Here is a 21,826-nt window from a genome sequence, read left to right as displayed (position 1 = left end):
TAAGTTGGAAGCCACACACCAGACACTTAAAAGGTAAGCTGGCCAGGAGTGTGTCCATACTTTGGAGGGCACAAAAACTATTAAATCAGAAGTCACTATACTTGTTGTACTGCACACTAGTCTCTCCACACCTGCAATACTGTACAGAGGTCTGGGGGACACACTTACAAACACACTACTTATCCCCTGTTTATACTCCAAAAAAGAGCCTTGAGAATTCTACACTATGCCAGTTACAGAGAACATACAAATCAACTATTTATCAAATCCAAAATACTCAAATTATATGACTCAATAAAATACCGCACAGTACAGATGATTTACAGGGCTGCCAACAAAAACCTCCCTCACAATCTACAGATATTATTCCTTACCAGAGGGGACACAATCTAAGAGGGAACATGAGGTTCAGGCAGAGAAGGGTAAGAACTACATCAAAATCCTTTACCGTATCGGTCACGGGGTCAGACAGTGGAATAATCTGGATGAGGAGATGAAAAAATCAGCAAAACTGAGTGTATATAAAAAGAAGTATGTAGAGATGACTATTAATCGATACAGAATGACCCAGGAGGAAAGTATGACAAAGGTCAGAGACAGAAATCTGTAGACACCGTTTGGAATCGGTGGTGGAAGCAAATGTAACCAAACAAAAACAAGAAGCGAATGTACCCAAATAACAGTTGACATTGATAAGCACAAATGTCAACACATGAGAAGTATTTAGCTGCCCCTGTGAATCGAGTCACTACGGAGAATCAATTGATCCAAGATGGAACTGCTTAGCTGGTCACTGAATGCGATCGACAGAGTGTTCTCAACAAGAAGTGCAGGTTCTGGTGAACCTAGTTGCCCAGATGGGACCTTCATGGCTGGCTACATTCGGGACGGATGGGATAAGTGGAAAGTCGTGTGCCTTGCCCCACTGGATGTAGAGGATGTCGAGGATGTGTACATATTCACATTCATGACAATTGGAATGCTCTCCTTGGGATGTGGTATGTTCATGCAATATCGGAAACTGAGAAAGATCGGCAATGAGCTGATCAATGTGAAGGTGGAAAGCGCAATAACACAGAGGGCCATGGTTGGGCTGCGCTCCGACATCTCCACAACCTTCGAGCATGTGAAAAGAATGGAGAAGCAAAGCAAGGCGAATCCTACAGATGAGATGGATGACTTAAGGGTAAAAAAAAACAAAAAAGGAAACGGGCTATCACACCATCCAAGTTAATAGTTAACCTGATGAATTTACCTCTATTGATTGGATCATTTTGTGACTTTTGGGAAGTTGAACATGCCAGGCAACAAGTCGAGACTGTCACTCACGATGGAATATTATGGATACATGTACAGACACACATGGATTCTGATTGACTGTCTAGAGTGGACTACAGCTGCTACTGGATGCTGAAACATGTTTTTGTCAAAATGTCATAAGAAAAGAATAATTATGTATTGTATGATGAAAATATGTATTCTGTAGATAATAGGCGCAGGACTAGATAAGCTTTTGCTTCTCCCGTTTTCCCTTTCGGTTATGTGTATTGTGTGAACTACAATACGATGATGTGTGATGAGTGATCTAACTGTCATGACCGAAATAAACATACAAATAAATGAATAAATAAATATGAACATTCAAAGATCATAGAGGAGTGGAGTGTGGGCTCTGGCATGACATTCTGTCATTAGCCATCTTTGTCATGATTTGTCACTTCTGTTAAGTATCTTGTTTTGTTTCTCCCTTCATGTTCCATGTCTTTCTGTTTTATTTTGAAATCACTCACGCTTGTGTCTGTTTCAGGTTCCTGTCTACCCCGCCCCCTTCCTCGTCTGCGTGCACCTGATCCCTGATTGTGTCTTCCACACCTGCATCCAATCACTCACTAATCAAGCACTGCTTATATTCCCCTCTGTGTCTTGTCTCGTCACCAGTTCATTGTAGTTCATAGCTTACGTTCCAGCACTCTTGTTTCACAGCCATGGTCTAGTCTTCTCGTGTTTTGGAACCTTGCCTGCCTTTTTTGACCTTGCCTTTTTGCCTGACATTTTTGTACCTCTGCCTGATCTCTTTGACCTTCCGTGTACCAAACCTCTGCCTGGAATAAAGGCACTCTGTTACTGACTGAATCGTGTCCAGAATCCTGCATTTGAGTCCCTTGTTCTGCTTTGCCATAGTTCATGACAATCTTGGCCTCCAGCTTTGGCTTATTGTTCTGCCTGTTTGCTCCAAAGAGTTACATTATTAATTATTTATCCTCCTCCTCACGTACAAAGCACTTAATGGTCAGGCCCCTTCATACCTGAAAGACCTAGTCTTACCTTATCACCCAAACAGACCACTTAGGTCACAAAATACAGGTTTACTTGTGGTTCCCAGAGTCTGTAAGAGCAGAATGGGAGGCAGAGCCTTCAGTTACCAGGCTCCTCTCCTGTGGAACCAGCTTCCAATGACAGTTCGGGAGGCAGACACTCTCTCTGTATTTAAAGTTAGACTTAAAACTTTCCTTTTTGATAAAGCTTATAGTTGGAGCTGGTTCAGGGAAACCTGGACTATCTCTTAGTTATGCTGCTATAGACCGAGACTGCTGGGGGATTTTCCTGTGATGCACGCACATTCACTCTCTCACACTCAGGGTATGAATATGACTTTTTATATGTCATAAACCTAGTCTCTTTCTCTCCCTAGTTTGTGTCTTTACTTCCTTCCCTCTCTCTCACTCTCTGTATTCTCATCTTGCAGGTTGCAGGATCAAGATCCAGTTTTTGAGGCTATCCATATCATACATATCATCACCATTATTATTGTCCTATAATTAAAAGTTGATATTAGTATAATTTTTATCAACACTCTCTGTTGCTGCTTTATAAATAACATTGTATTGCTATAAACATGTAATCATTGACTGTATAAACTTGTAACTTGATACAGTTGTTGTGTATCTGCTCCTGGTCGCTCTCTCTCTTCTGTCTCTACCTCATCTCCCTCTTGTCCTTTCTCTCCCCCCTTTCTGTCCCCCACCTCTCCTCTGTCCCCCATTTTCCTTTCACCCCAAATGGTTGAGGCAGATGACTGCACATCTCTGAGCCTGGTTCTGTCAGAGATTTCTTCTTCTGTTAAGAGGGAGTTTTTTTCTCTCCACTGATGCCTAGTTTTTGCTCATTGTGTGAACTGTTGGGGTTCTCTGCTCTCCTTTAGTGCCTTGAGATGATGTATGTTATGATTTGGCGCTGTTGGGGTTCAACAATGTAATTGGTGAGAAAATGTAAATATGAATAATTAATTAATTTTTAAATTAATTATTTTATTAATTTACTTAAAATGATCAATAACAACGGGGCACCACTCCTCTCACAGAGGAGAATGACAGGTCCAGTAAGGACTGTCACTTAACAACCTTGAGATGGCTCTCGACTATCAGTTATCATTAATTCATAATAAACAAATTATTATTAATTAAGGTAAAATTTAGGAAGGGAAGGTGTGAGGTCGTACACTGGCTTCTTTCAATTACCCTTGTTACACACACACAAACACAAAAGACAGAAAGCAGTACATTAGAAAAGGTTATAATTTATTAAAGTATTTAAATTGTAAATCGTAAATCTTCGGTTGATCACGCGGTTTATCCGATCGGACTCGACTTAAACTGCGATTGTAACAGATCAACGGAGATTTCCCGTCTCACCACGTGATCACGATCCGTGTTGAAGACACAGGGTGATCAAAATAATAACAGGGACATAAGGATCACATAGATCATCAGCAAGAGAGAAGAGGGAGAAGATATGAAGGAGGAGACACACGGGAAATAGAGATTTCCCTCGATCACACAGTCTAACTGGAGTTTGTCCAGTTACTCTGTAGTTTTACAGATCGAGTAAAATATCTATCCTTCCGTGTGATCGCGCTCCGCACGAAGCAGCGGCGCGATGGACATAAAATATTCACAAGCAGTTGTGCGTTCGGCACCGCCGTTAAAGAAGCAAACTTGCAGTCAATATATTGTAGCAAACTTGCAGTCAATATATTGAGCTCGCTAGTCGCGATCTATACTGAACTAACTACAATCACAACTATATTTCACAGAGTGTGCGTGACACACGTTAACATTAATCAGACATACACCTGAGTTATATAAACAGTTCGCTAGTCGCGATCTCACTGATTTTAACACAGGTGATTTACAGCCGTGCGTGGAACATGCGCACGGTAATATGAAAAGAAAAACACAAAGAAAATAATAATAAATAAACACAGAGAAATTATCGGGTGTGCACTACCCGTTCCTATAATAATCACTGGGATAAACTTGTCTGCCCAGACATAAATCCTCTTACTATGAGTTGTCTTCTGGGGCAAACGTGGGGCTCCCGCTCCGTGGTGAATGTCCGATTCGGCGATCAGTGGAGATGAGGGAGAGACAGAGCAGACGTCTCAGGGCGCTGTGTGGAGCGTAGCGTGCAGCGTACGGCAGGGACAGCTGGTCGACCGTTTTTTTAGGAGTTTGCAATCGCCACTTCCTCTTCTGCAGGTAATGTTGGAATAACTCTCAAGGGGAGTTATTCACAGGATCCTCAAACTCAACAAAAACAAAAATGGACAGGAAAAATCTTCAGCTCGGCCAGCAAGAATGAACGATTTTCAGGGGCTCGTGACCTCCTTTAACGTCGACGATGTCAGCTTGGAAGGGAGGAGGTTACGGCCGCCCGTGGGTTTTAAAGGTCTCCCCTGGGGGGTTGACCCCCCAGTGATTCTCACCAATGGGCAACGAGCTGTATGCTGCTGATGTCACACATCGCAGTGGTTTCTGGGAGTTTGAGTCCGGCCTACTCAGGGCCCCCACCCGTTGAAAGTGGGGGTCAGAGGAATGTCTTTGTCTCTCTCGGCCCATGAGGCCAGGCTTTTATGACCCCTAACTTTTGACCAGGCCGCAGTCAGGCTTCAGGAATGCAGTAAGGCCTCACAGTTGACTTATGCTGGGCCCAACAGTGCTATACAAATAATATTGAATTGAATTGAATTGAATTGAATTGAATTGAATTGAATTGAATTATTTTACTGAAGCCTGAAAAGAATACGAAACGATGAAACACAAATCAACCCAAAGTTATTGAATTAGTCGCAAGTGGACTTGCAGACTTATGGATAACAAACCATTAAAAAAATGTTTTGCTAATCAATGTTGTTTTGATATTGATATTTCTTTACAGATATGACTCTCAAAACTGATACATCATTAAACTGTGGTGGTGTGAGATGTGAATAAATATTTAGCCTAGCCATGAGCTTGGAATTGCACAATGCATTGAGGTGATGGTTTAATATTAGACAAAGCTCTAGTATCACTTATATGATTTTGTCAGCTGGCTAAGAATATTTTTCTTTGGGTCCGGTTGCAGTTCCTTCAAAAATGTTGTTTGTCCAAAAATCTAACAAAATCTAACAAGCTATAACAGGATATTGGAAGATTACATCATTTATATGATATCTTATGTCACACAATATTGACGGTGTATACATCTCACCACAAATTCAGATTAGATTTACACAGTCGCATTGGAATTTTTGCATAGACAGCATGAATGTGAAGTTCAAACACATAGGTTTGGTGCAGATTCAACCATGTGCAGCCATGTTACAGCAAATTCCACCGTCATGGTGGAATGTCATTCACTGCACTAAGCCCACACAGTTGCACAAAAAAATAAACTTTTCATCTGTAATGACTGAATATACCAGGGACCGATGTATTACATGTATGACCAACTACCTCTTGAGTGTAGGTCATGACACCAAGAGGTTTTTTTTAGTAGATCTTAATATAATATCACTTGTTATACATAGGAAATACGAGTTTTGCCTTTCATAGCGATCATGAAAATTCACTGCTGTGCCACAGCCGAACCCTGTAAGGTAGCTTGGAACTTTTCCTAACTTTTCATGTTTAATGTTTAAAGATCAAACAGATGTCAACTCAGTAGGTCACTTGGTCTTTGTCTAGTTCTTGGTCTGATCACCCTGCCAAGTTCCATGCATGTACTGTAAATGAAACCTTGTACCATTTGCCATTGTGGTGACGCTTCAGTTGGTGAGGAGCACCATGGAATCATATTAGCACAACATCTAGTACACATATTAGCTCAACATCTAGTACACATATTAGCACACTATCTAGTACACATATTAGCACAACATCTAGTACACATATTAGCACAACATCTAGTACACATATTAGCACAACATCTAGTACACATATTAGCACAACATCTAGTACACATATTAGCACAACATCTAGTACACATATTAGCACAACATCTAGTACACATATTAGCACAACATCTAGTATACATATTAGCTCAACATCTAGTACACATATTAGCACAACATCTAGTACACATATTAGCACAACATCTAGTACACATATTAGCACACCATCTAGTACACAACAAGTACTTGAACATTTGTCAGAAATACTAAACAGAGACCCAAACACCTTAATATAAAATGGAAAAACATGCAATATTTAATGTCGAGGAGAAAAGTTCCTGGGGTCATGACAAAATCAGCTCTAAAGGAAAAGTACAGTAGTTGAGTCTTTACTTTCATCTTTATGTCAGTGACCAAACAGAAATCACGAGAGACACAAATGTATGTTGCCCTCGTTACATCAAAAATAAATAATAACAGGTACATTATCATATGGGGCTACCAGTGGTGTAGTGGTTAGCACTCTCGCCTTGCAGCGAGAATTCTCTTTGTTTAGGTCCTCAGCTTTTTCCCCACAGTTTTCATTAACCCACTTTAATTCCTGATTGTGGACTACTGTCCAATCCAAAGCCACTCTGTCATCAATAAGATGCAAGACTGAGAATGTGATACTGTAGCCTTTATAAAGTACTTTATTTTTTAGCTCTGTCTCATTCTCTCCTCAGCACAGTGAAACATTATGACTTCACTTGCTTTATTGTGTTTGCTTTACTTTGCTGTCAGTGTCCTCACTTTAACTGATAGCTTACTTTCCAGCATCAGCACTGCAGCTGCACCAGCAGCCTCAAAGTGCACTCTTCTAAACAGCTTCCAGCCAGGCTTTGTGGTCCAGGGTGACTATGTCATCGGTGGGATTTTCCCCATTCATTTTAATCTGAAAATACCAGACCTTAACGGCACCTACAGACCACCACCAATAAATTGCAATGGGTGAGTTTCATAGATGATCGTGGGAGCATTTGATTTACTTTTTCCTGTGAATTATGTCTAATTTTGCACTCTTGTTGGGGCCGAGATGTCTACTGTAATCCACTTTTCTATTGTTCTCCATGGGTAAGGCCTACATGCAGTTTCAAAAGCCTGATTTGAGTTTTCAACAAAGTCTCAGTCCACCATTTGGGACATTCTTGGTTTTACGACTGGTCAGCATTCCATAGGGTCAGTGAATCTCATTGGCCGTTCTCTGTTTTATGGCCTTCCCCCGAAAACACTATAAAACCAGAGGACAGACATTTTTCGTTCTCTTTGTGTTCCTCTTCCTACTTCTCTTTGTCCTCCACTCTTCCTATTTTTGCTCTCCTGGGGCTCTTCTCCTTCGGGGGCCGCCCAAAGGGCCCCCGGGGCCCTGGAGCCCAGAGCTCCGGCAATGCGGCCCCATGCCACACGAACTATGCCCTTTTTGAAGAAGCCGTGCCAGTTTCACACTCGCTGCCCGAGTGAGAAACTTGATTTGCGTCTAACCACGCATCCTTCCAGAACTGAAATGGAGACGCTGCAGCCGCCAGCTGCCATCCTTCGACCCGCGATGTCCGCACCTGAGCCGACATCTCTCTCCGAACCAGACGCCCAAACTACCGTCTTCCGCCGACGCATAGAATCATCAGCTGTCCGCTGTGATCCACACCACGGCCCGTCCACGCTCTGCGACTCCAATGAACAGGACCAGACCCGACGGACCGCAAAACGTGTTATCAGCTCACAGTAAGAGGCAAAGTGTTCTGGGCAGAGTTAGGTTAAGGTTCTGTGTTTTATAACTTTCCTTTGTGTTAAACGTGTTGGATTGCGCACCCACACGTTCGTATTTGTTCTACAATTGTTAACTGTTTGTATTTGTTCACACGTTTGTTAATTCCCTTCTCATGCCATGCGATCACGCAGTGAGATAGTTTTCTTTGATCGACCTGTATGTTTAACGCACCCTGCAGTGACGTTTCTTCTCCCGCTGTGAGCGCGTAGACAGATCACGTGGTGAGAGAATGTCGGCATGAACGTTAAGATTCACAGACTGGCCTGGCTTTGCCTGTGTCAAGTCTGTGTGGTTTAAACTGACATAAACTCTCACGTACGCGATCCTTTTGTTTCATTCACTGAACACACTGTGCTTTGAAACACACCTTTGGTCTGCCGCTATTCAAGCGCGATTCTCACTCACTCTCTCTCTCTCTCTCTCTCTCTTTCTCACTCACTCACTCTCTCTCTTTCATTCATGAATGAGAGTCTCCTCATAGGCGCCATCTTGCGTCAAACACGTGTCTCTGCAGCCATGCTATCACATGTTCGACCCAAGATCTGCGACCTCATGTTAATGTGTTTCTGGCGCCATCTTTGGTGGAAGCGTGCGTCTACAGTCACTGCTACTGCGCATGTCTTCTCCACTTTGGTGTTGGAAGTGGGAGTGGCTTTGCTCGGCCAACCGCGTCACTCCCCTATCTTATCTTTGTCTCATGTTACACTCACACACACACACACACACACACACATCACATCACATACACACACACACACACACACACACACATTGGTGTTTATGTTGTATATAGCCTGTGTTGTTGTAGCTTAGCAAGTGATATTTGTTGATTCAACCAATAGATTGTCGTTTTACATTAGTGTTCACTTTTAGTGAACATGATTGTTTAATTAATTTCATTGTTTGATTTAATAAATTGTTACTTTATTAACCTGAAGGAATGCTCTATGTCTTTTGTACATGAATACTGTGACAAATGGGGGTTGAAAGGGTCTGTGCTCGGATTCATACCTTCAATACTGTTAAATTGGAATATCTTTGATATCCTAGTCAATTACAGTTATTATTTAAGACTGATTTTAAAGGCATAGATTGATTGTCTTTTCCCTGTTTACAGGGTGGTGCCCCGTTCTAGAATTAATTAACATTTCATTAATTTTCCAAAATATTTAATTAAAATATTGTATTACTTTATCTTTTATTACTTTATTTTTATCAATCAAATTATTGCCACTATAGTTGATGCCCAACATATTGTTGCCACGTGTGAGGATTTGACTCAACTTTTTATAAGAAATTAATTATTCCATAATTAATTAATTATTAATATTCTAAATTCATAACCAATCACGCTCCTAATCCCAACATATTGGTGCCCCGTGTGAGGCCCTTAAATATACCAACTTTGTCACAACTGTACATGTACAAAACACCAGATATTGTGTTAAATTTCCAGAATGTTTGGAGTTTCGCCTCCTAAATTCCTTGAATTTGACTGCTGGGTAAACCAAACCTTCCTGATGGTGTATTGCTACTGCTAAGCGTGTGTTGGCGTGTGTTAGCATATGTTAGCATATTAGCATGTGTTAGCATGTTGGCATGCTAACCTAGCTTATTATGATTTTGATTGGTTTCTTAAGGTCTAGCACCGAAACCTGCTAAAATTGTCCCGTGTGTTAGCATGTTACCTTAGCTTGTTTCAATTTTTGACCGGTTTCTGGATGTCTATCTCCGAAACCTGGTGGAAATTGTTAACTGGCTAAGCTATTGACTGGTGCCCGATTGCTGGTGGTCACCCTGCCATTCAATCGTGATAATTTGATCAGATTTGAATACTTTTAATATTGTGTGCTAAGTGGTTTGATCTCTGATATACCTCTTTAGCAGTTAGTTAAACATAACTGACACAATAACCGTGCACAGTTTAGCTAATACAGTAGCTCACTGTCATTCATTTAGGCCAGGTCGAGCTTTCCCTGCGCCTAGCCCAGTTCACAGGAACTGTGGCATTTAGTGAATCACGGGAGGACTTTCCCCCGTGTACCGCCCAGCTGCAAAGAGCTGTGGCTGTTCATTTTAGATAGGCCAGGTCGAGCTTTCCCTGCGCCTAGCCCAGTTCACAGGAACTGTGGCATCTAGCGAGCCATGGGAGGACATTTCCCCATGCACAACCCAGCTATAAAGAGCTGTGGTTGTTATTTATTTAAGCCAGGTTGAGCTTTCCCTGCACCTACCCCAGTTCACAGGAACTGTGGTACATCTTGAGTTACGGGTGGACATTCCCCTGTTCACAGCCCAGCTACAAAGAGCTGTGGCTGTTTATTTATTCAGGCCAGGCGGACTTTCCCCTGCACCCTGCTAGTGAGTCACGGGACGTTTTTCCCCGTGCATGGTCCCCGCCCACGAAGATAGCCGCGACCATTTACAGGCCACGGGTCAATCTCCCTGCGCCTAGTCCAGTTCACAGTAACTGCGGTACTGTTAGTCACCGGATGTTTTTTCCCCGTGCATTGTCCCAGCCTACACAGGTAGCTGTGACCACTTATAGGCCACAGGTCAATTCTCCTTGCGCCTAGCCCAGTACAGAAACTGCGGCACCCTGTTAGCCACAGGACGATGTTCCCTGTGCACGCTCAGCTCCTTAAGGAAGCTCTGCATCGCCCTAGGACACAGGATAACGTGGTCTGTGTTGAACCCTAGCCCGCCATGTCAGCAGCTGAGCTGAACGAAGATGAGCCCGCCAAGGAACTCTAACGGCACCGCTCAAAACGCCAGTGATGTGACCACTTTCGTCTCACAGGACATAGTGGCTAGCCCATCCTGAATAAACTCACCTGAGGAGATAAAACCTCCTCAAGCCCCTCACTGACCCAGTAGGCAAACCGAAACGCACTATCTCGGACCTACTTAGACAACTGCTTCTGGTGCAAGAGCACAAGGCTCGGCGACTAGCTAAGAATCACCAGAAACAGAGTCCAGGGTCATAAGCTTTCTTGACATGCTGTTTGCCAGACAAGCCAGCATAGAACCAGAAGAGCAAGGGAAGTATGCCGAGCGGCAGAAAACTGAAGTTGCCACGTCAGAAGTAGAGGACTGGATCCGACAGTGTGTGTGTAGCTTCTTTGCCAGACATAAGGTAAAGCCCAGTGTCTGCCAGAGAAGCCTGGACACTGATGTGGACTAAGCCAGACTCCGCCTAACTCAGCCACAAAGCTGGACTTTGTTGGGTGGGGAAGAGAAGCGGAGGAGGCTGGGTCCCCTCTCCACCTACACTTACTAGCACTTCAACCCTTCCTTCTTCTTTCTTTCCCAGGTGAACTCATTTCCCAGGGTAACGTGCATGATTCATGCATCTCCGTGGTGGTAAAGGGGGATGTACTCACTTTGCACTTCTTGAGTCAGGCTCCAAATCCACCTGACATGTTCAAGCATGTTTGTTAAAGGCTCACTTTAAGCAAACCTCTGTGGACAAAATCTTGTAGTCCCAGCATCATGGGCTACAAATAGGACGAGTCCTTGATCACATAGCACGTGTAAAGTGACTTGAACTTTCAGGGGTTTGACCTTAGTGCACCCCATCCACATCTGTGTTTTCAACAACAGATTCTTTGCACATCGGTGAGAATCTCCTCAATGGTTTCTCTGCTTGTGACTGCCGACCATGTCACATTTTAGCTCAGGTAACTCCACCTTAGTTTTTGGTCCAGCTAGCATTTTGTTAAATCGCGAATAACAAAGTGGCTGCTGCCAAGAAACCAGCTGCTCCTCACCGATTCAAGCTTCTTGCTCAGAGCCTACTCCTGGCCCTGAAGTCTTCGTTTAATGTGTTTTTTTTGTCAACCATTGTTTTATTTGAACCTATAAGCCGTTTTCCACATCCGGAAAGGGGGAAGCAGGTTCCAGCAACCAGTGCTGGAGCTCTCTCTCTCTCTCTCACCCAATGAATGGGAAACACATTACTGTTCACCTCACCACTTACAAGGTTGTGTGCCCTACCTTGTCAGCATGCACCAACCATTTATAAGAACCAGCTCAATAAGTCTATTAGATTGTTTAGGAGTAACCTCCACTCAACATCATTGCATGTCAGAAGGACTCTGTCAGAGGGTCTGAGAAGATTGAAACTTTTGTGTGTAGTTAGGACTCTTATGCAGGACTTTGAACAGAGAAGTCAGCTCGCCCGTCAGTGACTTAAAGTAGAGGTAAAACCCTCCTTATTCAGTCCCACTTGACCTGGTCGAATAGATCCTTACCTCCACCACCACTTTGGTTGTTGTCTCTCAGGTACACCTCTCACGCAGTCTTGGCAGTGCAATCCCTATCTTTGAAACCTACAGGTTAGAGATAGGACTTTTACTGAACCTTCTAATCATCGGACTAGAGTACGTGTGTCACTTGAAATCCGTGCTCTACGTCGATTGTTGGAAAGGTCAACACACATGTGCAACTGAAACACCTCCTCGCATTTCACAATGAGGATCCCTCACTTTTCCTGACTCTGAACCTGCGCACCTAAACAATAGATAGTCACTGGGTGTGTCCCAATAACCAATTATCTGTGTAGTCTCAGAATTTCTGCATCTGAGTACATGTGCCAGGGTTGCATGTCTGTTCAAGAAACCAGACACAAAGACTCAGGTAAAGTGAACGGTGTCCTGATGGCGTGACCGGCATGACACAGCTACTAAGTTGAACCTGCCAAAAATAGATTGTTTTTCTCTCAGGGGTTCCTCCAGGAACCATTGTGCATGTTGATGACCTAGGCCTCCACTCACCTTGACTCCAATCAACAAGACTGGGAGATCAAAATTGTGGACGCCATTTTAACGGTCACATCACAGTAAACACCACCTTCCATCAGCAACTTATTGCAGAGGGAACTAAATGGTGAGTTTCAGTCCCAAAAGTACTGAAACCACAGGCTTGGTCACCTAAACAGGCCTGTTATAGAGACAATCTAGCTTACTGCACTTGGCCTTCTCCTTAGCTGCTGGGCCATCACGGCTCTCGTTGCACATTGCATTTACTGATACACAAATAGCCTGAAAACTCTTTGGCTACTACTAACCACTTTGAGGTTAAGCCAACCTCACACTGTCCTGTCTCCTTTCTGCTTGCAGTCCCTTCCACCGAGCACCTTACACTTCCCTAGGTGCCTCTCTTGGACCAACAGCAAAAATTTAAGGACTGTGTGATTGTGTATGTTTTCTGACTGTTGTAATGTGTATATCACTAGCTAACTTAGCTTATTACATCTGCCCAGATGTGCCTCAAGGTTGCCCAGACACAACCCTCTTACTGTTAAGCATCTGAACTGTTAACCCTTAGGACTATGAACTGTGCCCACTCTCAACTCTAGGGACTGATGGACTTTGGTCTTTTCAATGACCCCTGGAGTATGGACCGTGCCATTCAGAACCCGAACTGTTGACAGCCGTTAACACCGGCAGACCACACCGGCATCTCAGCCCTTCGGTTGCTCTGAACCCTGCGACCGGCATCCCAGCCTTCAGACCAAAAGGGGGACTGTTGGGGCCGAGATGTCTACTGTAATCCACTTTTCTATTGTTCTCCATGGGTAAGGCCTACATGCAGTTTCAAAAGCCTGATTTGAGTTTTCAACAAAGTCTCAGTCCACCATTTGGGACATTCTTGGTTTTACGACTGGTCAGCATTCCATAGGGTCAGTGAATCTCATTGGCCGTTCTCTGTTTTATGGCCTTCCCCCGAAAACACTATAAAACCAGAGGACAGACATTTTTCGTTCTCTTTGTGTTCCTCTTCCTACTTCTCTTTGTCCTCCACTCTTCCTATTTTTGCTCTCCTGGGGCTCTTCTCCTTCGGGGGCCGCCCAAAGGGCCCCCGGGGCCCTGGAGCCCAGAGCTCCGGCAATGCGGCCCCATGCCACACGAACTATGCCCTTTTTGAAGAAGCCGTGCCAGTTTCACACTCGCTGCCCGAGTGAGAAACTTGATTTGCGTCTAACCACGCATCCTTCCAGAACTGAAATGGAGACGCTGCAGCCGCCAGCTGCCATCCTTCGACCCGCGATGTCCGCACCTGAGCCGACATCTCTCTCCGAACCAGACGCCCAAACTACCGTCTTCCGCCGACGCATAGAATCATCAGCTGTCCGCTGTGATCCACACCACGGCCCGTCCACGCTCTGCGACTCCAATGAACAGGACCAGACCCGACGGACCGCAAAACGTGTTATCAGCTCACAGTAAGAGGCAAAGTGTTCTGGGCAGAGTTAGGTTAAGGTTCTGTGTTTTATAACTTTCCTTTGTGTTAAACGTGTTGGATTGCGCACCCACACGTTCGTATTTGTTCTACAATTGTTAACTGTTTGTATTTGTTCACACGTTTGTTAATTCCCTTCTCATGCCATGCGATCACGCAGTGAGATAGTTTTCTTTGATCGACCTGTATGTTTAACGCACCCTGCAGTGACGTTTCTTCTCCCGCTGTGAGCGCGTAGACAGATCACGTGGTGAGAGAATGTCGGCATGAACGTTAAGATTCACAGACTGGCCTGGCTTTGCCTGTGTCAAGTCTGTGTGGTTTAAACTGACATAAACTCTCACGTACGCGATCCTTTTGTTTCATTCACTGAACACACTGTGCTTTGAAACACACCTTTGGTCTGCCGCTATTCAAGCGCGATTCTCACTCACTCTCTCTCTCTCTCTCTCTCTCTTTCTCACTCACTCACTCTCTCTCTTTCATTCATGAATGAGAGTCTCCTCATAGGCGCCATCTTGCGTCAAACACGTGTCTCTGCAGCCATGCTATCACATGTTCGACCCAAGATCTGCGACCTCATGTTAATGTGTTTCTGGCGCCATCTTTGGTGGAAGCGTGCGTCTACAGTCACTGCTACTGCGCATGTCTTCTCCACTTTGGTGTTGGAAGTGGGAGTGGCTTTGCTCGGCCAACCGCGTCACTCCCCTATCTTATCTTTGTCTCATGTTACACTCACACACACACACACACACACACACATCACATCACATACACACACACACACACACACACACACATTGGTGTTTATGTTGTATATAGCCTGTGTTGTTGTAGCTTAGCAAGTGATATTTGTTGATTCAACCAATAGATTGTCGTTTTACATTAGTGTTCACTTTTAGTGAACATGATTGTTTAATTAATTTCATTGTTTGATTTAATAAATTGTTACTTTATTAACCTGAAGGAATGCTCTATGTCTTTTGTACATGAATACTGTGACAAATGGGGGTTGAAAGGGTCTGTGCTCGGATTCATACCTTCAATACTGTTAAATTGGAATATCTTTGATATCCTAGTCAATTACAGTTATTATTTAAGACTGATTTTAAAGGCATAGATTGATTGTCTTTTCCCTGTTTACAGGGTGGTGCCCCGTTCTAGAATTAATTAACATTTCATTAATTTTCCAAAATATTTAATTAAAATATTGTATTACTTTATCTTTTATTACTTTATTTTTATCAATCAAATTATTGCCACTATAGTTGATGCCCAACATATTGTTGCCACGTGTGAGGATTTGACTCAACTTTTTATAAGAAATTAATTATTCCATAATTAATTAATTATTAATATTCTAAATTCATAACCAATCACGCTCCTAATCCCAACACTCTTAATATAAAATGGACTGAATGTGTTTATAGTCATTAGAGTTTTTAAATGAACAGACAACATTCATCTGTATCAGCCACAGAATTGATCCCAGGGCTTTCCGGTGGGCTCAGACTATGAGACTGGCAGTGGAGGAGATAAACCAGAATCCAGTGCTGTTGCAGAATCACACTCTGGGCTACAAAATCTTTGATTCATGTGGATATCCACTGACAGGACAGAGAGCTGTTTTATCGATGCTGAACGGAGTGAGTCAGGAAAACTCTTCTATGTGCACAAATGCCTCATCACTCCTCGCTGTGATTGGGGCTTCTGGATCTACTCAGTCTATTGTTGTGTCAAGAATCCTGCAAACATTCAGGATCCCCATGGTAACAGTCACTCGTATTTATGTCAATCATCCCAAAAATGTTCTTCTTTCCTCAGTAACACTGCACTCTGTTTTTACACAGATCAGCTACGCTTCTACATGTGCATGTTTGTCAGACAGACAAAAATATCCAACCTTCTTCAGAGTAGTTCCTAGTGATGACTACCAGGTAAAATGTAAAACATGTGGTCAATTATTGTTTTGAGTCAAAGCTCAACACATTTACTACTCTGTCATCAGAAATAAGTATTACAACTGCCTTTAAAGCTTTAAACTGTCAAATTAAAACTATAAATACAAAAGAGGCAAATCTTCAAACACTAAGACATTTATTTAAATATATAAGTTTTCCTCTTTCTTATATTATGTTAGTGTTCTTTTCAGGTTATGTCATAACAAAAATCACAGTTGATAATCCTTTATTGTTATAATCCTCATTATTGATGTTTGGTGATGTTTTTTTCCTTGTAAATCTTTCTGCTTGTTTAAGAGTCTTACAGCACTGCTTACATTTTATTAAGATGGAACAATGCTTATATGTATTGTCCCTATCCAATAATACATCAATTTTTATTTGTTGTGCCAAACTTCCATGCTTTATCATTTACAGAATACAGACATGTTATAACAGGACACAACATCAAATAATTTATGAAGATATTGCTTTTCATTTATGAAAGTTTTTTAATGTCTGTGATATGAAACTGAGTGAGTTGATTGTCTTTTCTCTTGAGCCCAGGTGAAAGCCATTGCACAGCTGCTGGTGCACTTTAACTGGACTTGGGTGGGGCTGCTGCGAGGAGACAATGATTATGGCCGCTTTGCTGCAAAAGGTTTACTGAGAGAATTACAGGACACCAAAGTATGTGTAGCGTACCAAGAAATGATTCCTCTACTCTACACTCGCCCAGCGGGACTAAGGATCATGAAGGTATGAAAACACTGAGGAAGCTGTTGACTTCTACCTTTAAATGTTAAGTGGTCTGTACTTATATAGAGCTTTTCTAGTGTTGATGACCACTCAAAGCACTTTGACACACATCTTTTATACCCATTCACACACTGCTGGCACAGTAATGTGAGTATCAGTGTCTTGCCCAAAGAAACATCAGCATGTAGACTCATGGAGCCAGGAATCAACCCCTCAACCTTTCAGTTGAAAGACAGTTCACTCTACCACTGACCCACCATTGCTCCTTTAATGTGTTCTTACCACAAGATAAAATAATAACAGTCTCTAGGGACTGGGTAGAGTGGTGATTTGATGCTATAAAAAAAATAACTGAAGTTTTATAGTGTAAATGAGTTTCTGTTAAAGACACTTTGTGCTGCTAACACATATTAACACATATTAAGACATAGAGCCATTAAAGCTCATATTTGTGGACCTACTGTGGTCATTCAATTTAGACACTCCAGGAGAAAACTGTGTGTTTGTCTCACTTTCATCCATTTATCTCATCAGGCCCATATTAGATCCAGAAAGGAGAAGAGAGTCATGACATGAATTGTAACTCTGTAACCATGTATATAAAAAAAAACTTTCCCAAGAACATCACTTAACTAAGTCCACAATAGGTCAGTACAAGTGCTTTCAATCAAAAAAAGACAAAAGGATCAGAATTGCAAAACACAAGACAATGTCTAGAAAATGAAGAGCTCATAACAAGAGGAAGATGAATAATGTCACAGGTGGAAAAAGTATACCAAATTAAATAAAACATAAAAGAAATAAAATGTACCTGTTATTATTTATTTTTGATGTAAAGAGGCAACATACATTTGTGTCTCTCCTGATTTCTGTTTGGTCACTGACATATAAATTATTTTGCTATTAAGGGTTTAAATATTGAATAATACTAAGATCTATAGAAACTCTAGTTGTTTTTCACTGTGTACATCTGGGATTTCTTTATGTCACTCAGTTTTGTTTTTGTCTCCTTGTACAACCCTGTTATCTACATTATCTGACCCTCTGTAAAGGTGATGCATAGCTCTACTGCAAAAGTGGTGTTGGTATTTGCAACTCAGGGGGAGATGACACCTTTCTTGAGAGACTACATGACTCAGAACATCACTGGAATCCAGTGGGTGGCGATTAGTGCCTTGGTCAAAGCATCAGTCTTTTCAGGGAGAGAGTATTACCCTTACTTGGGAGGAACCATTGGGTTTAGCAACAGAAACGGTCATATCTCCAGACTTGGTGACTTCCTGCAGACAGTAAACCCTAAGAGATATCCTGACAATGAGCTGGTGCATGAGTTGTGGGAGTCTCTGTATGGCTGCAGTCCTTTTCCATCCTCTGTCACCCAGATGCCACCGTGCTCAGGGCAGGAGTCTCTGCTGGAACAGCACTCAGCCTACATGAATACATCCAGCCCTAGAGTCGCATATAATGTCTATAAGGCTGTATATGCCATTGCTCATTCTCTGCACAACCTCCTTCTCTGTCAGCCAGGGAGGGGGCCTTTCCAGAACAACTCATGTGCTCAGAGCAACAACATACAACCTTGGCAGGTACTGTATAATCCACTATGTCTTTATCATTACACACTGTGGGTCAAAGCCCAATGGTGGGCCTTGTAATTATTGTCGGTGGGATTCAGACCACAATAATTATCTCCCATTTCCCAAAGTCATGTAACATACTGTACATACATATTTTCTGTGTTCTAAAAAATCTTAATATATATATTTTTAAATGGGCAGCCCATGGTGAAGTGGGGCAGCCTGTGGCCAAGTGGAAAGGGAACTTGGCATGTAACTGGAGGGTTGCCTGTTCAAGTCCCCACCCGGTCAAAAGGGCTGGGGTACCCCTGAGCAAGGTACCCAACCCCCATTGCTCCCCGGGCGCTACTCAGTGTGACAGCCCACTGCTCCTGATTGTAGGATGGGTCAAATGCAGAGAAATAATTTCCCTAAGGGGATTAAGTCAGTCAGTCAGTCAGTCAGTCATCATGTACCGCTTTATCCTCTGCTAGAGGGTCGCGGGGGGTGCTAGGCGGGGTACACCCTGGACAGTTCGCCAGTCAATCGCAGGGCCACATAGAGAGACAGACAAACAACCATTCACTCTCACACTCACTCCTATGGTCAATTTAGAGTGTCCAATTTACCTATCCCCACATTGCATGTTTTTGGACTGTGGGAGGAAGCCGGAGAACCCGGAGAGAACCCACGCACACACGGGGAGAACATGCAAACTCCATGCAGAAAGGCCCTTGTTCCAACCGGGGCTCGAACCCGGGTCTTCTCGCTGCAAGGCGAGAGTGCTAACCACTACACCACCGTGTGTCCCCCTAAGGGGATTAATAAATTATAATTCCTCTTCTGTAAACACAGCACTGGACTTCTCACTTATGGCCAAAAAGATTATTGCAATTATTTCTGATCAATATTGACGTTGATTGACCTAGCAACGTGGGTCAACATGTTTTAATTTCCATGTGATGTGTTCACTTTACCGTTCTGTTACATTTCTACTGCTGTACACATTTAGGCTGTGGATTTTTAGGGGCCTTAAACCTTAAAACTCTGAAGACTGAAAACCTTGTTTAGTGCAATTCAGTGTTTCATTGTGTGCATTTCCTAATTTTCAAGCTGCAACACTACCTCCAGGAAGTGAACTTTCAGATTGCTGGTGAGGAGGTGGCCTTTGATGCCAAGGGCGACTCTGTACCCTATTTTGATATCATCAACTGGCAGAGAGGCACAAAAGGAAACATCGCATTTGTCAACGTGGGTTTGTTTGATGGAACCAAGGCTATTGGAGAGGAGCTGTTGATCCAAGAGGACAGGATAATGTGGGCAGGACATCAGAGTGAGGCAAGCTGCTCACACTGTGTTTTTACCTTCATCAGATGCCAACTGTTGAAGTTCTGTAGGTTGAGATGGAGGTAAGTCAGGTGGACGGAACAGACTGGATCTGATACAGGGTCATTTGTTTTCATACACAACAAAGATTCAAAGCCCAGCTGTGATGTGATTATGACCTATTTTCCATGGTTGTTTTCCTCATGGATCCGACCCGTCCTGGGTCTGACCCCAACTGTTGTCTTATGTCAGCTGGAATTGGCTCTGGCTCCTCGCGAACCTCATGTGCAGGATATAGCAGTAGACAATGAATGGATTATTCTTCATGACATTAAAGAGCTCTCATAGATCTACAGCTAAATATATTTAACTGAACCAGAGATTATGGAATAGCTTTTGAGCAGTAACCCAGTCCTCAGTGTACAGCTTGTAACCATGTGACTATCAAAAGGTTGTTTGATAGTTATCAAATATATCTAATCGACATAAAACTCAAAATACTGTGTTAAACACACTTCAGAAACTAGAAGTAACAAATATTTTACTGACACGTGGTTTGGAGGAATTTTCCACTTGTCAATAGATTAACCAATGAAATTGACCGATATCACCACATGGTCTTTCCACTCTAGGTGCCAGTGTCTGTGTGCAGTGCCAGTTGTCTTCCAGGCTCCCGGAAGGCTGTCCGTCGTGGGGAGCCTATCTGCTGCTTTGACTGTGTACCATGTGACAGTGGCAAAATTAGCAATCAGATAGGTGAGTTTGAGCTGAACAATAAAAAGTATATATAATTGTAGTAGAGAAGTAATGCAATACTGAAAATTGTTCATACTTTCTTCCCTTTAGACTCAGTAGATTGTACAATTTGTCCTGAGGACTTCTGGTCAAACAACGACAGAACAGCCTGCATCGCCAAGAAAGTGGAGTACTTGACCTTCGATTCATTAGGAATAGCCCTGACAGTGATGTCTGTGGTGGGCGCCTGCTTCACTCTGGCTGTCTGTGGAGTCTTCTTCTGTCACAGACACACAGCCATTGTCCGTGTGAATAACTCTGAGCTCAGTTTCTTCATACTGTTTGCACTGACTCTGTGTTTCCTCTGTTCTCTGCTTTTCATTGGAAAGCCAACATATTGGTCCTGCATGCTGCGCCACACTGCCTTTAGCATCACATTTTCACTTTGTATTTCCTGCATCCTGGGGAAGACCCTGGTGGTACTGGCTGCATTCACTGCCACCAGGCCAGGGCACAACATCATGAAGTGGCTGGGGCCTAAGCAACAGAGGACCATTATCTTTAGTTGTACTCTGGTTCAGGTGGTTATCTGTGCTGCCTGGCTCATTGATGCTCCCCCGTTTCCATCCAGAAATACACAATATGAACATTCAAAGATTATAGTGGAGTGTAGTGTGGGCTCTAGCCTGGCCTTCTGGTGTGTTCTTGGATATATTGGTCTACAGGCCTGTCTGTGCTTTGTATTGGCTTTTCTGGCTCGAAAGTTGCCGGGAAACTTCAACGAGGCCAAGTTCATCACATTCAGCATGCTGATCTTCAGTGCTGTGTGGCTAGCATTTATCCCTGCTTATATCAGCTCGCCTGGAAATTATGCAGATGCAGTTGAGTCATTTGCCATCTTGGCCTCCAGCTTTGGTTTATTGTTCTGCCTGTTTGCTCCAAAGAGTTACATTATTTTACTGAAGCCTGAAAAGAATACAAAACAGCACCTGATGGGGAAAGAAAAGAAATGATGAAACACACATTAACCCAAAGTTATTGCATCAGTAACAAGTGGACTTCTAGATTCATTTCAGTGACTTAAAGATAACTAACCACTTAAAAAATCATGTTTGTGTTAGTGTCATGGTCCGTTGTCCATGTCATTTTATTGTGAAATTCCCCTCTTATTTTGAAGTCGTTTTTTGGTCCCTCGTCTGCGTGCTCTTTTCAATACAATTCAATTCAATTCAATTTTATTTGTATA

General features: G+C 42.9%; 1 protein-coding gene across 1 annotated transcript; it reads left to right on the top strand.

Moving 5' to 3' along the window:
• Positions 1 to 772: 772 nt before the first annotated feature.
• On the top strand, positions 773 to 21,593 carry LOC131448873 (extracellular calcium-sensing receptor-like). Its single transcript, XM_058621663.1, has 9 exons — positions 773 to 1,186; positions 3,669 to 3,724; positions 7,031 to 7,204; positions 15,745 to 16,033; positions 16,115 to 16,201; positions 16,772 to 16,963; positions 18,016 to 18,549; positions 19,633 to 19,852; positions 20,698 to 21,593. Exons 1-9 carry the CDS (start codon positions 773 to 775, stop codon positions 21,591 to 21,593), a joined length of 2,862 nt encoding a protein of 953 aa, XP_058477646.1.
• The last annotated feature ends 233 nt before the right edge of the window (positions 21,594 to 21,826 follow it).

Source organism: Solea solea, chromosome 21 (assembly GCF_958295425.1).
Source record: "Solea solea chromosome 21, fSolSol10.1, whole genome shotgun sequence".
Taxonomy (NCBI): domain Eukaryota; kingdom Metazoa; phylum Chordata; class Actinopteri; order Pleuronectiformes; family Soleidae; genus Solea; species Solea solea.
The sequence above is the reverse complement of the archived record's forward strand: the minus strand, read 5'-3'. Positions and strand labels throughout refer to the sequence as shown.

Coding starts and splice junctions, on each gene's coding strand:
- LOC131448873 (XM_058621663.1), top strand. CDS start 773: ATGGAACTGCTTAGCTGGTCACTGAATGCGATCGACAGAGTGTTCTCA. Junction 18,550..19,632: donor ACAACATACAACCTTGGCAG/GTACTGTATAAT, acceptor CTAATTTTCAAG/CTGCAACACTACCTCCAGGA. Junction 19,853..20,697: donor AATGTGGGCAGGACATCAGA/GTGAGGCAAGCT, acceptor CTTTAGACTCAG/TAGATTGTACAATTTGTCCT.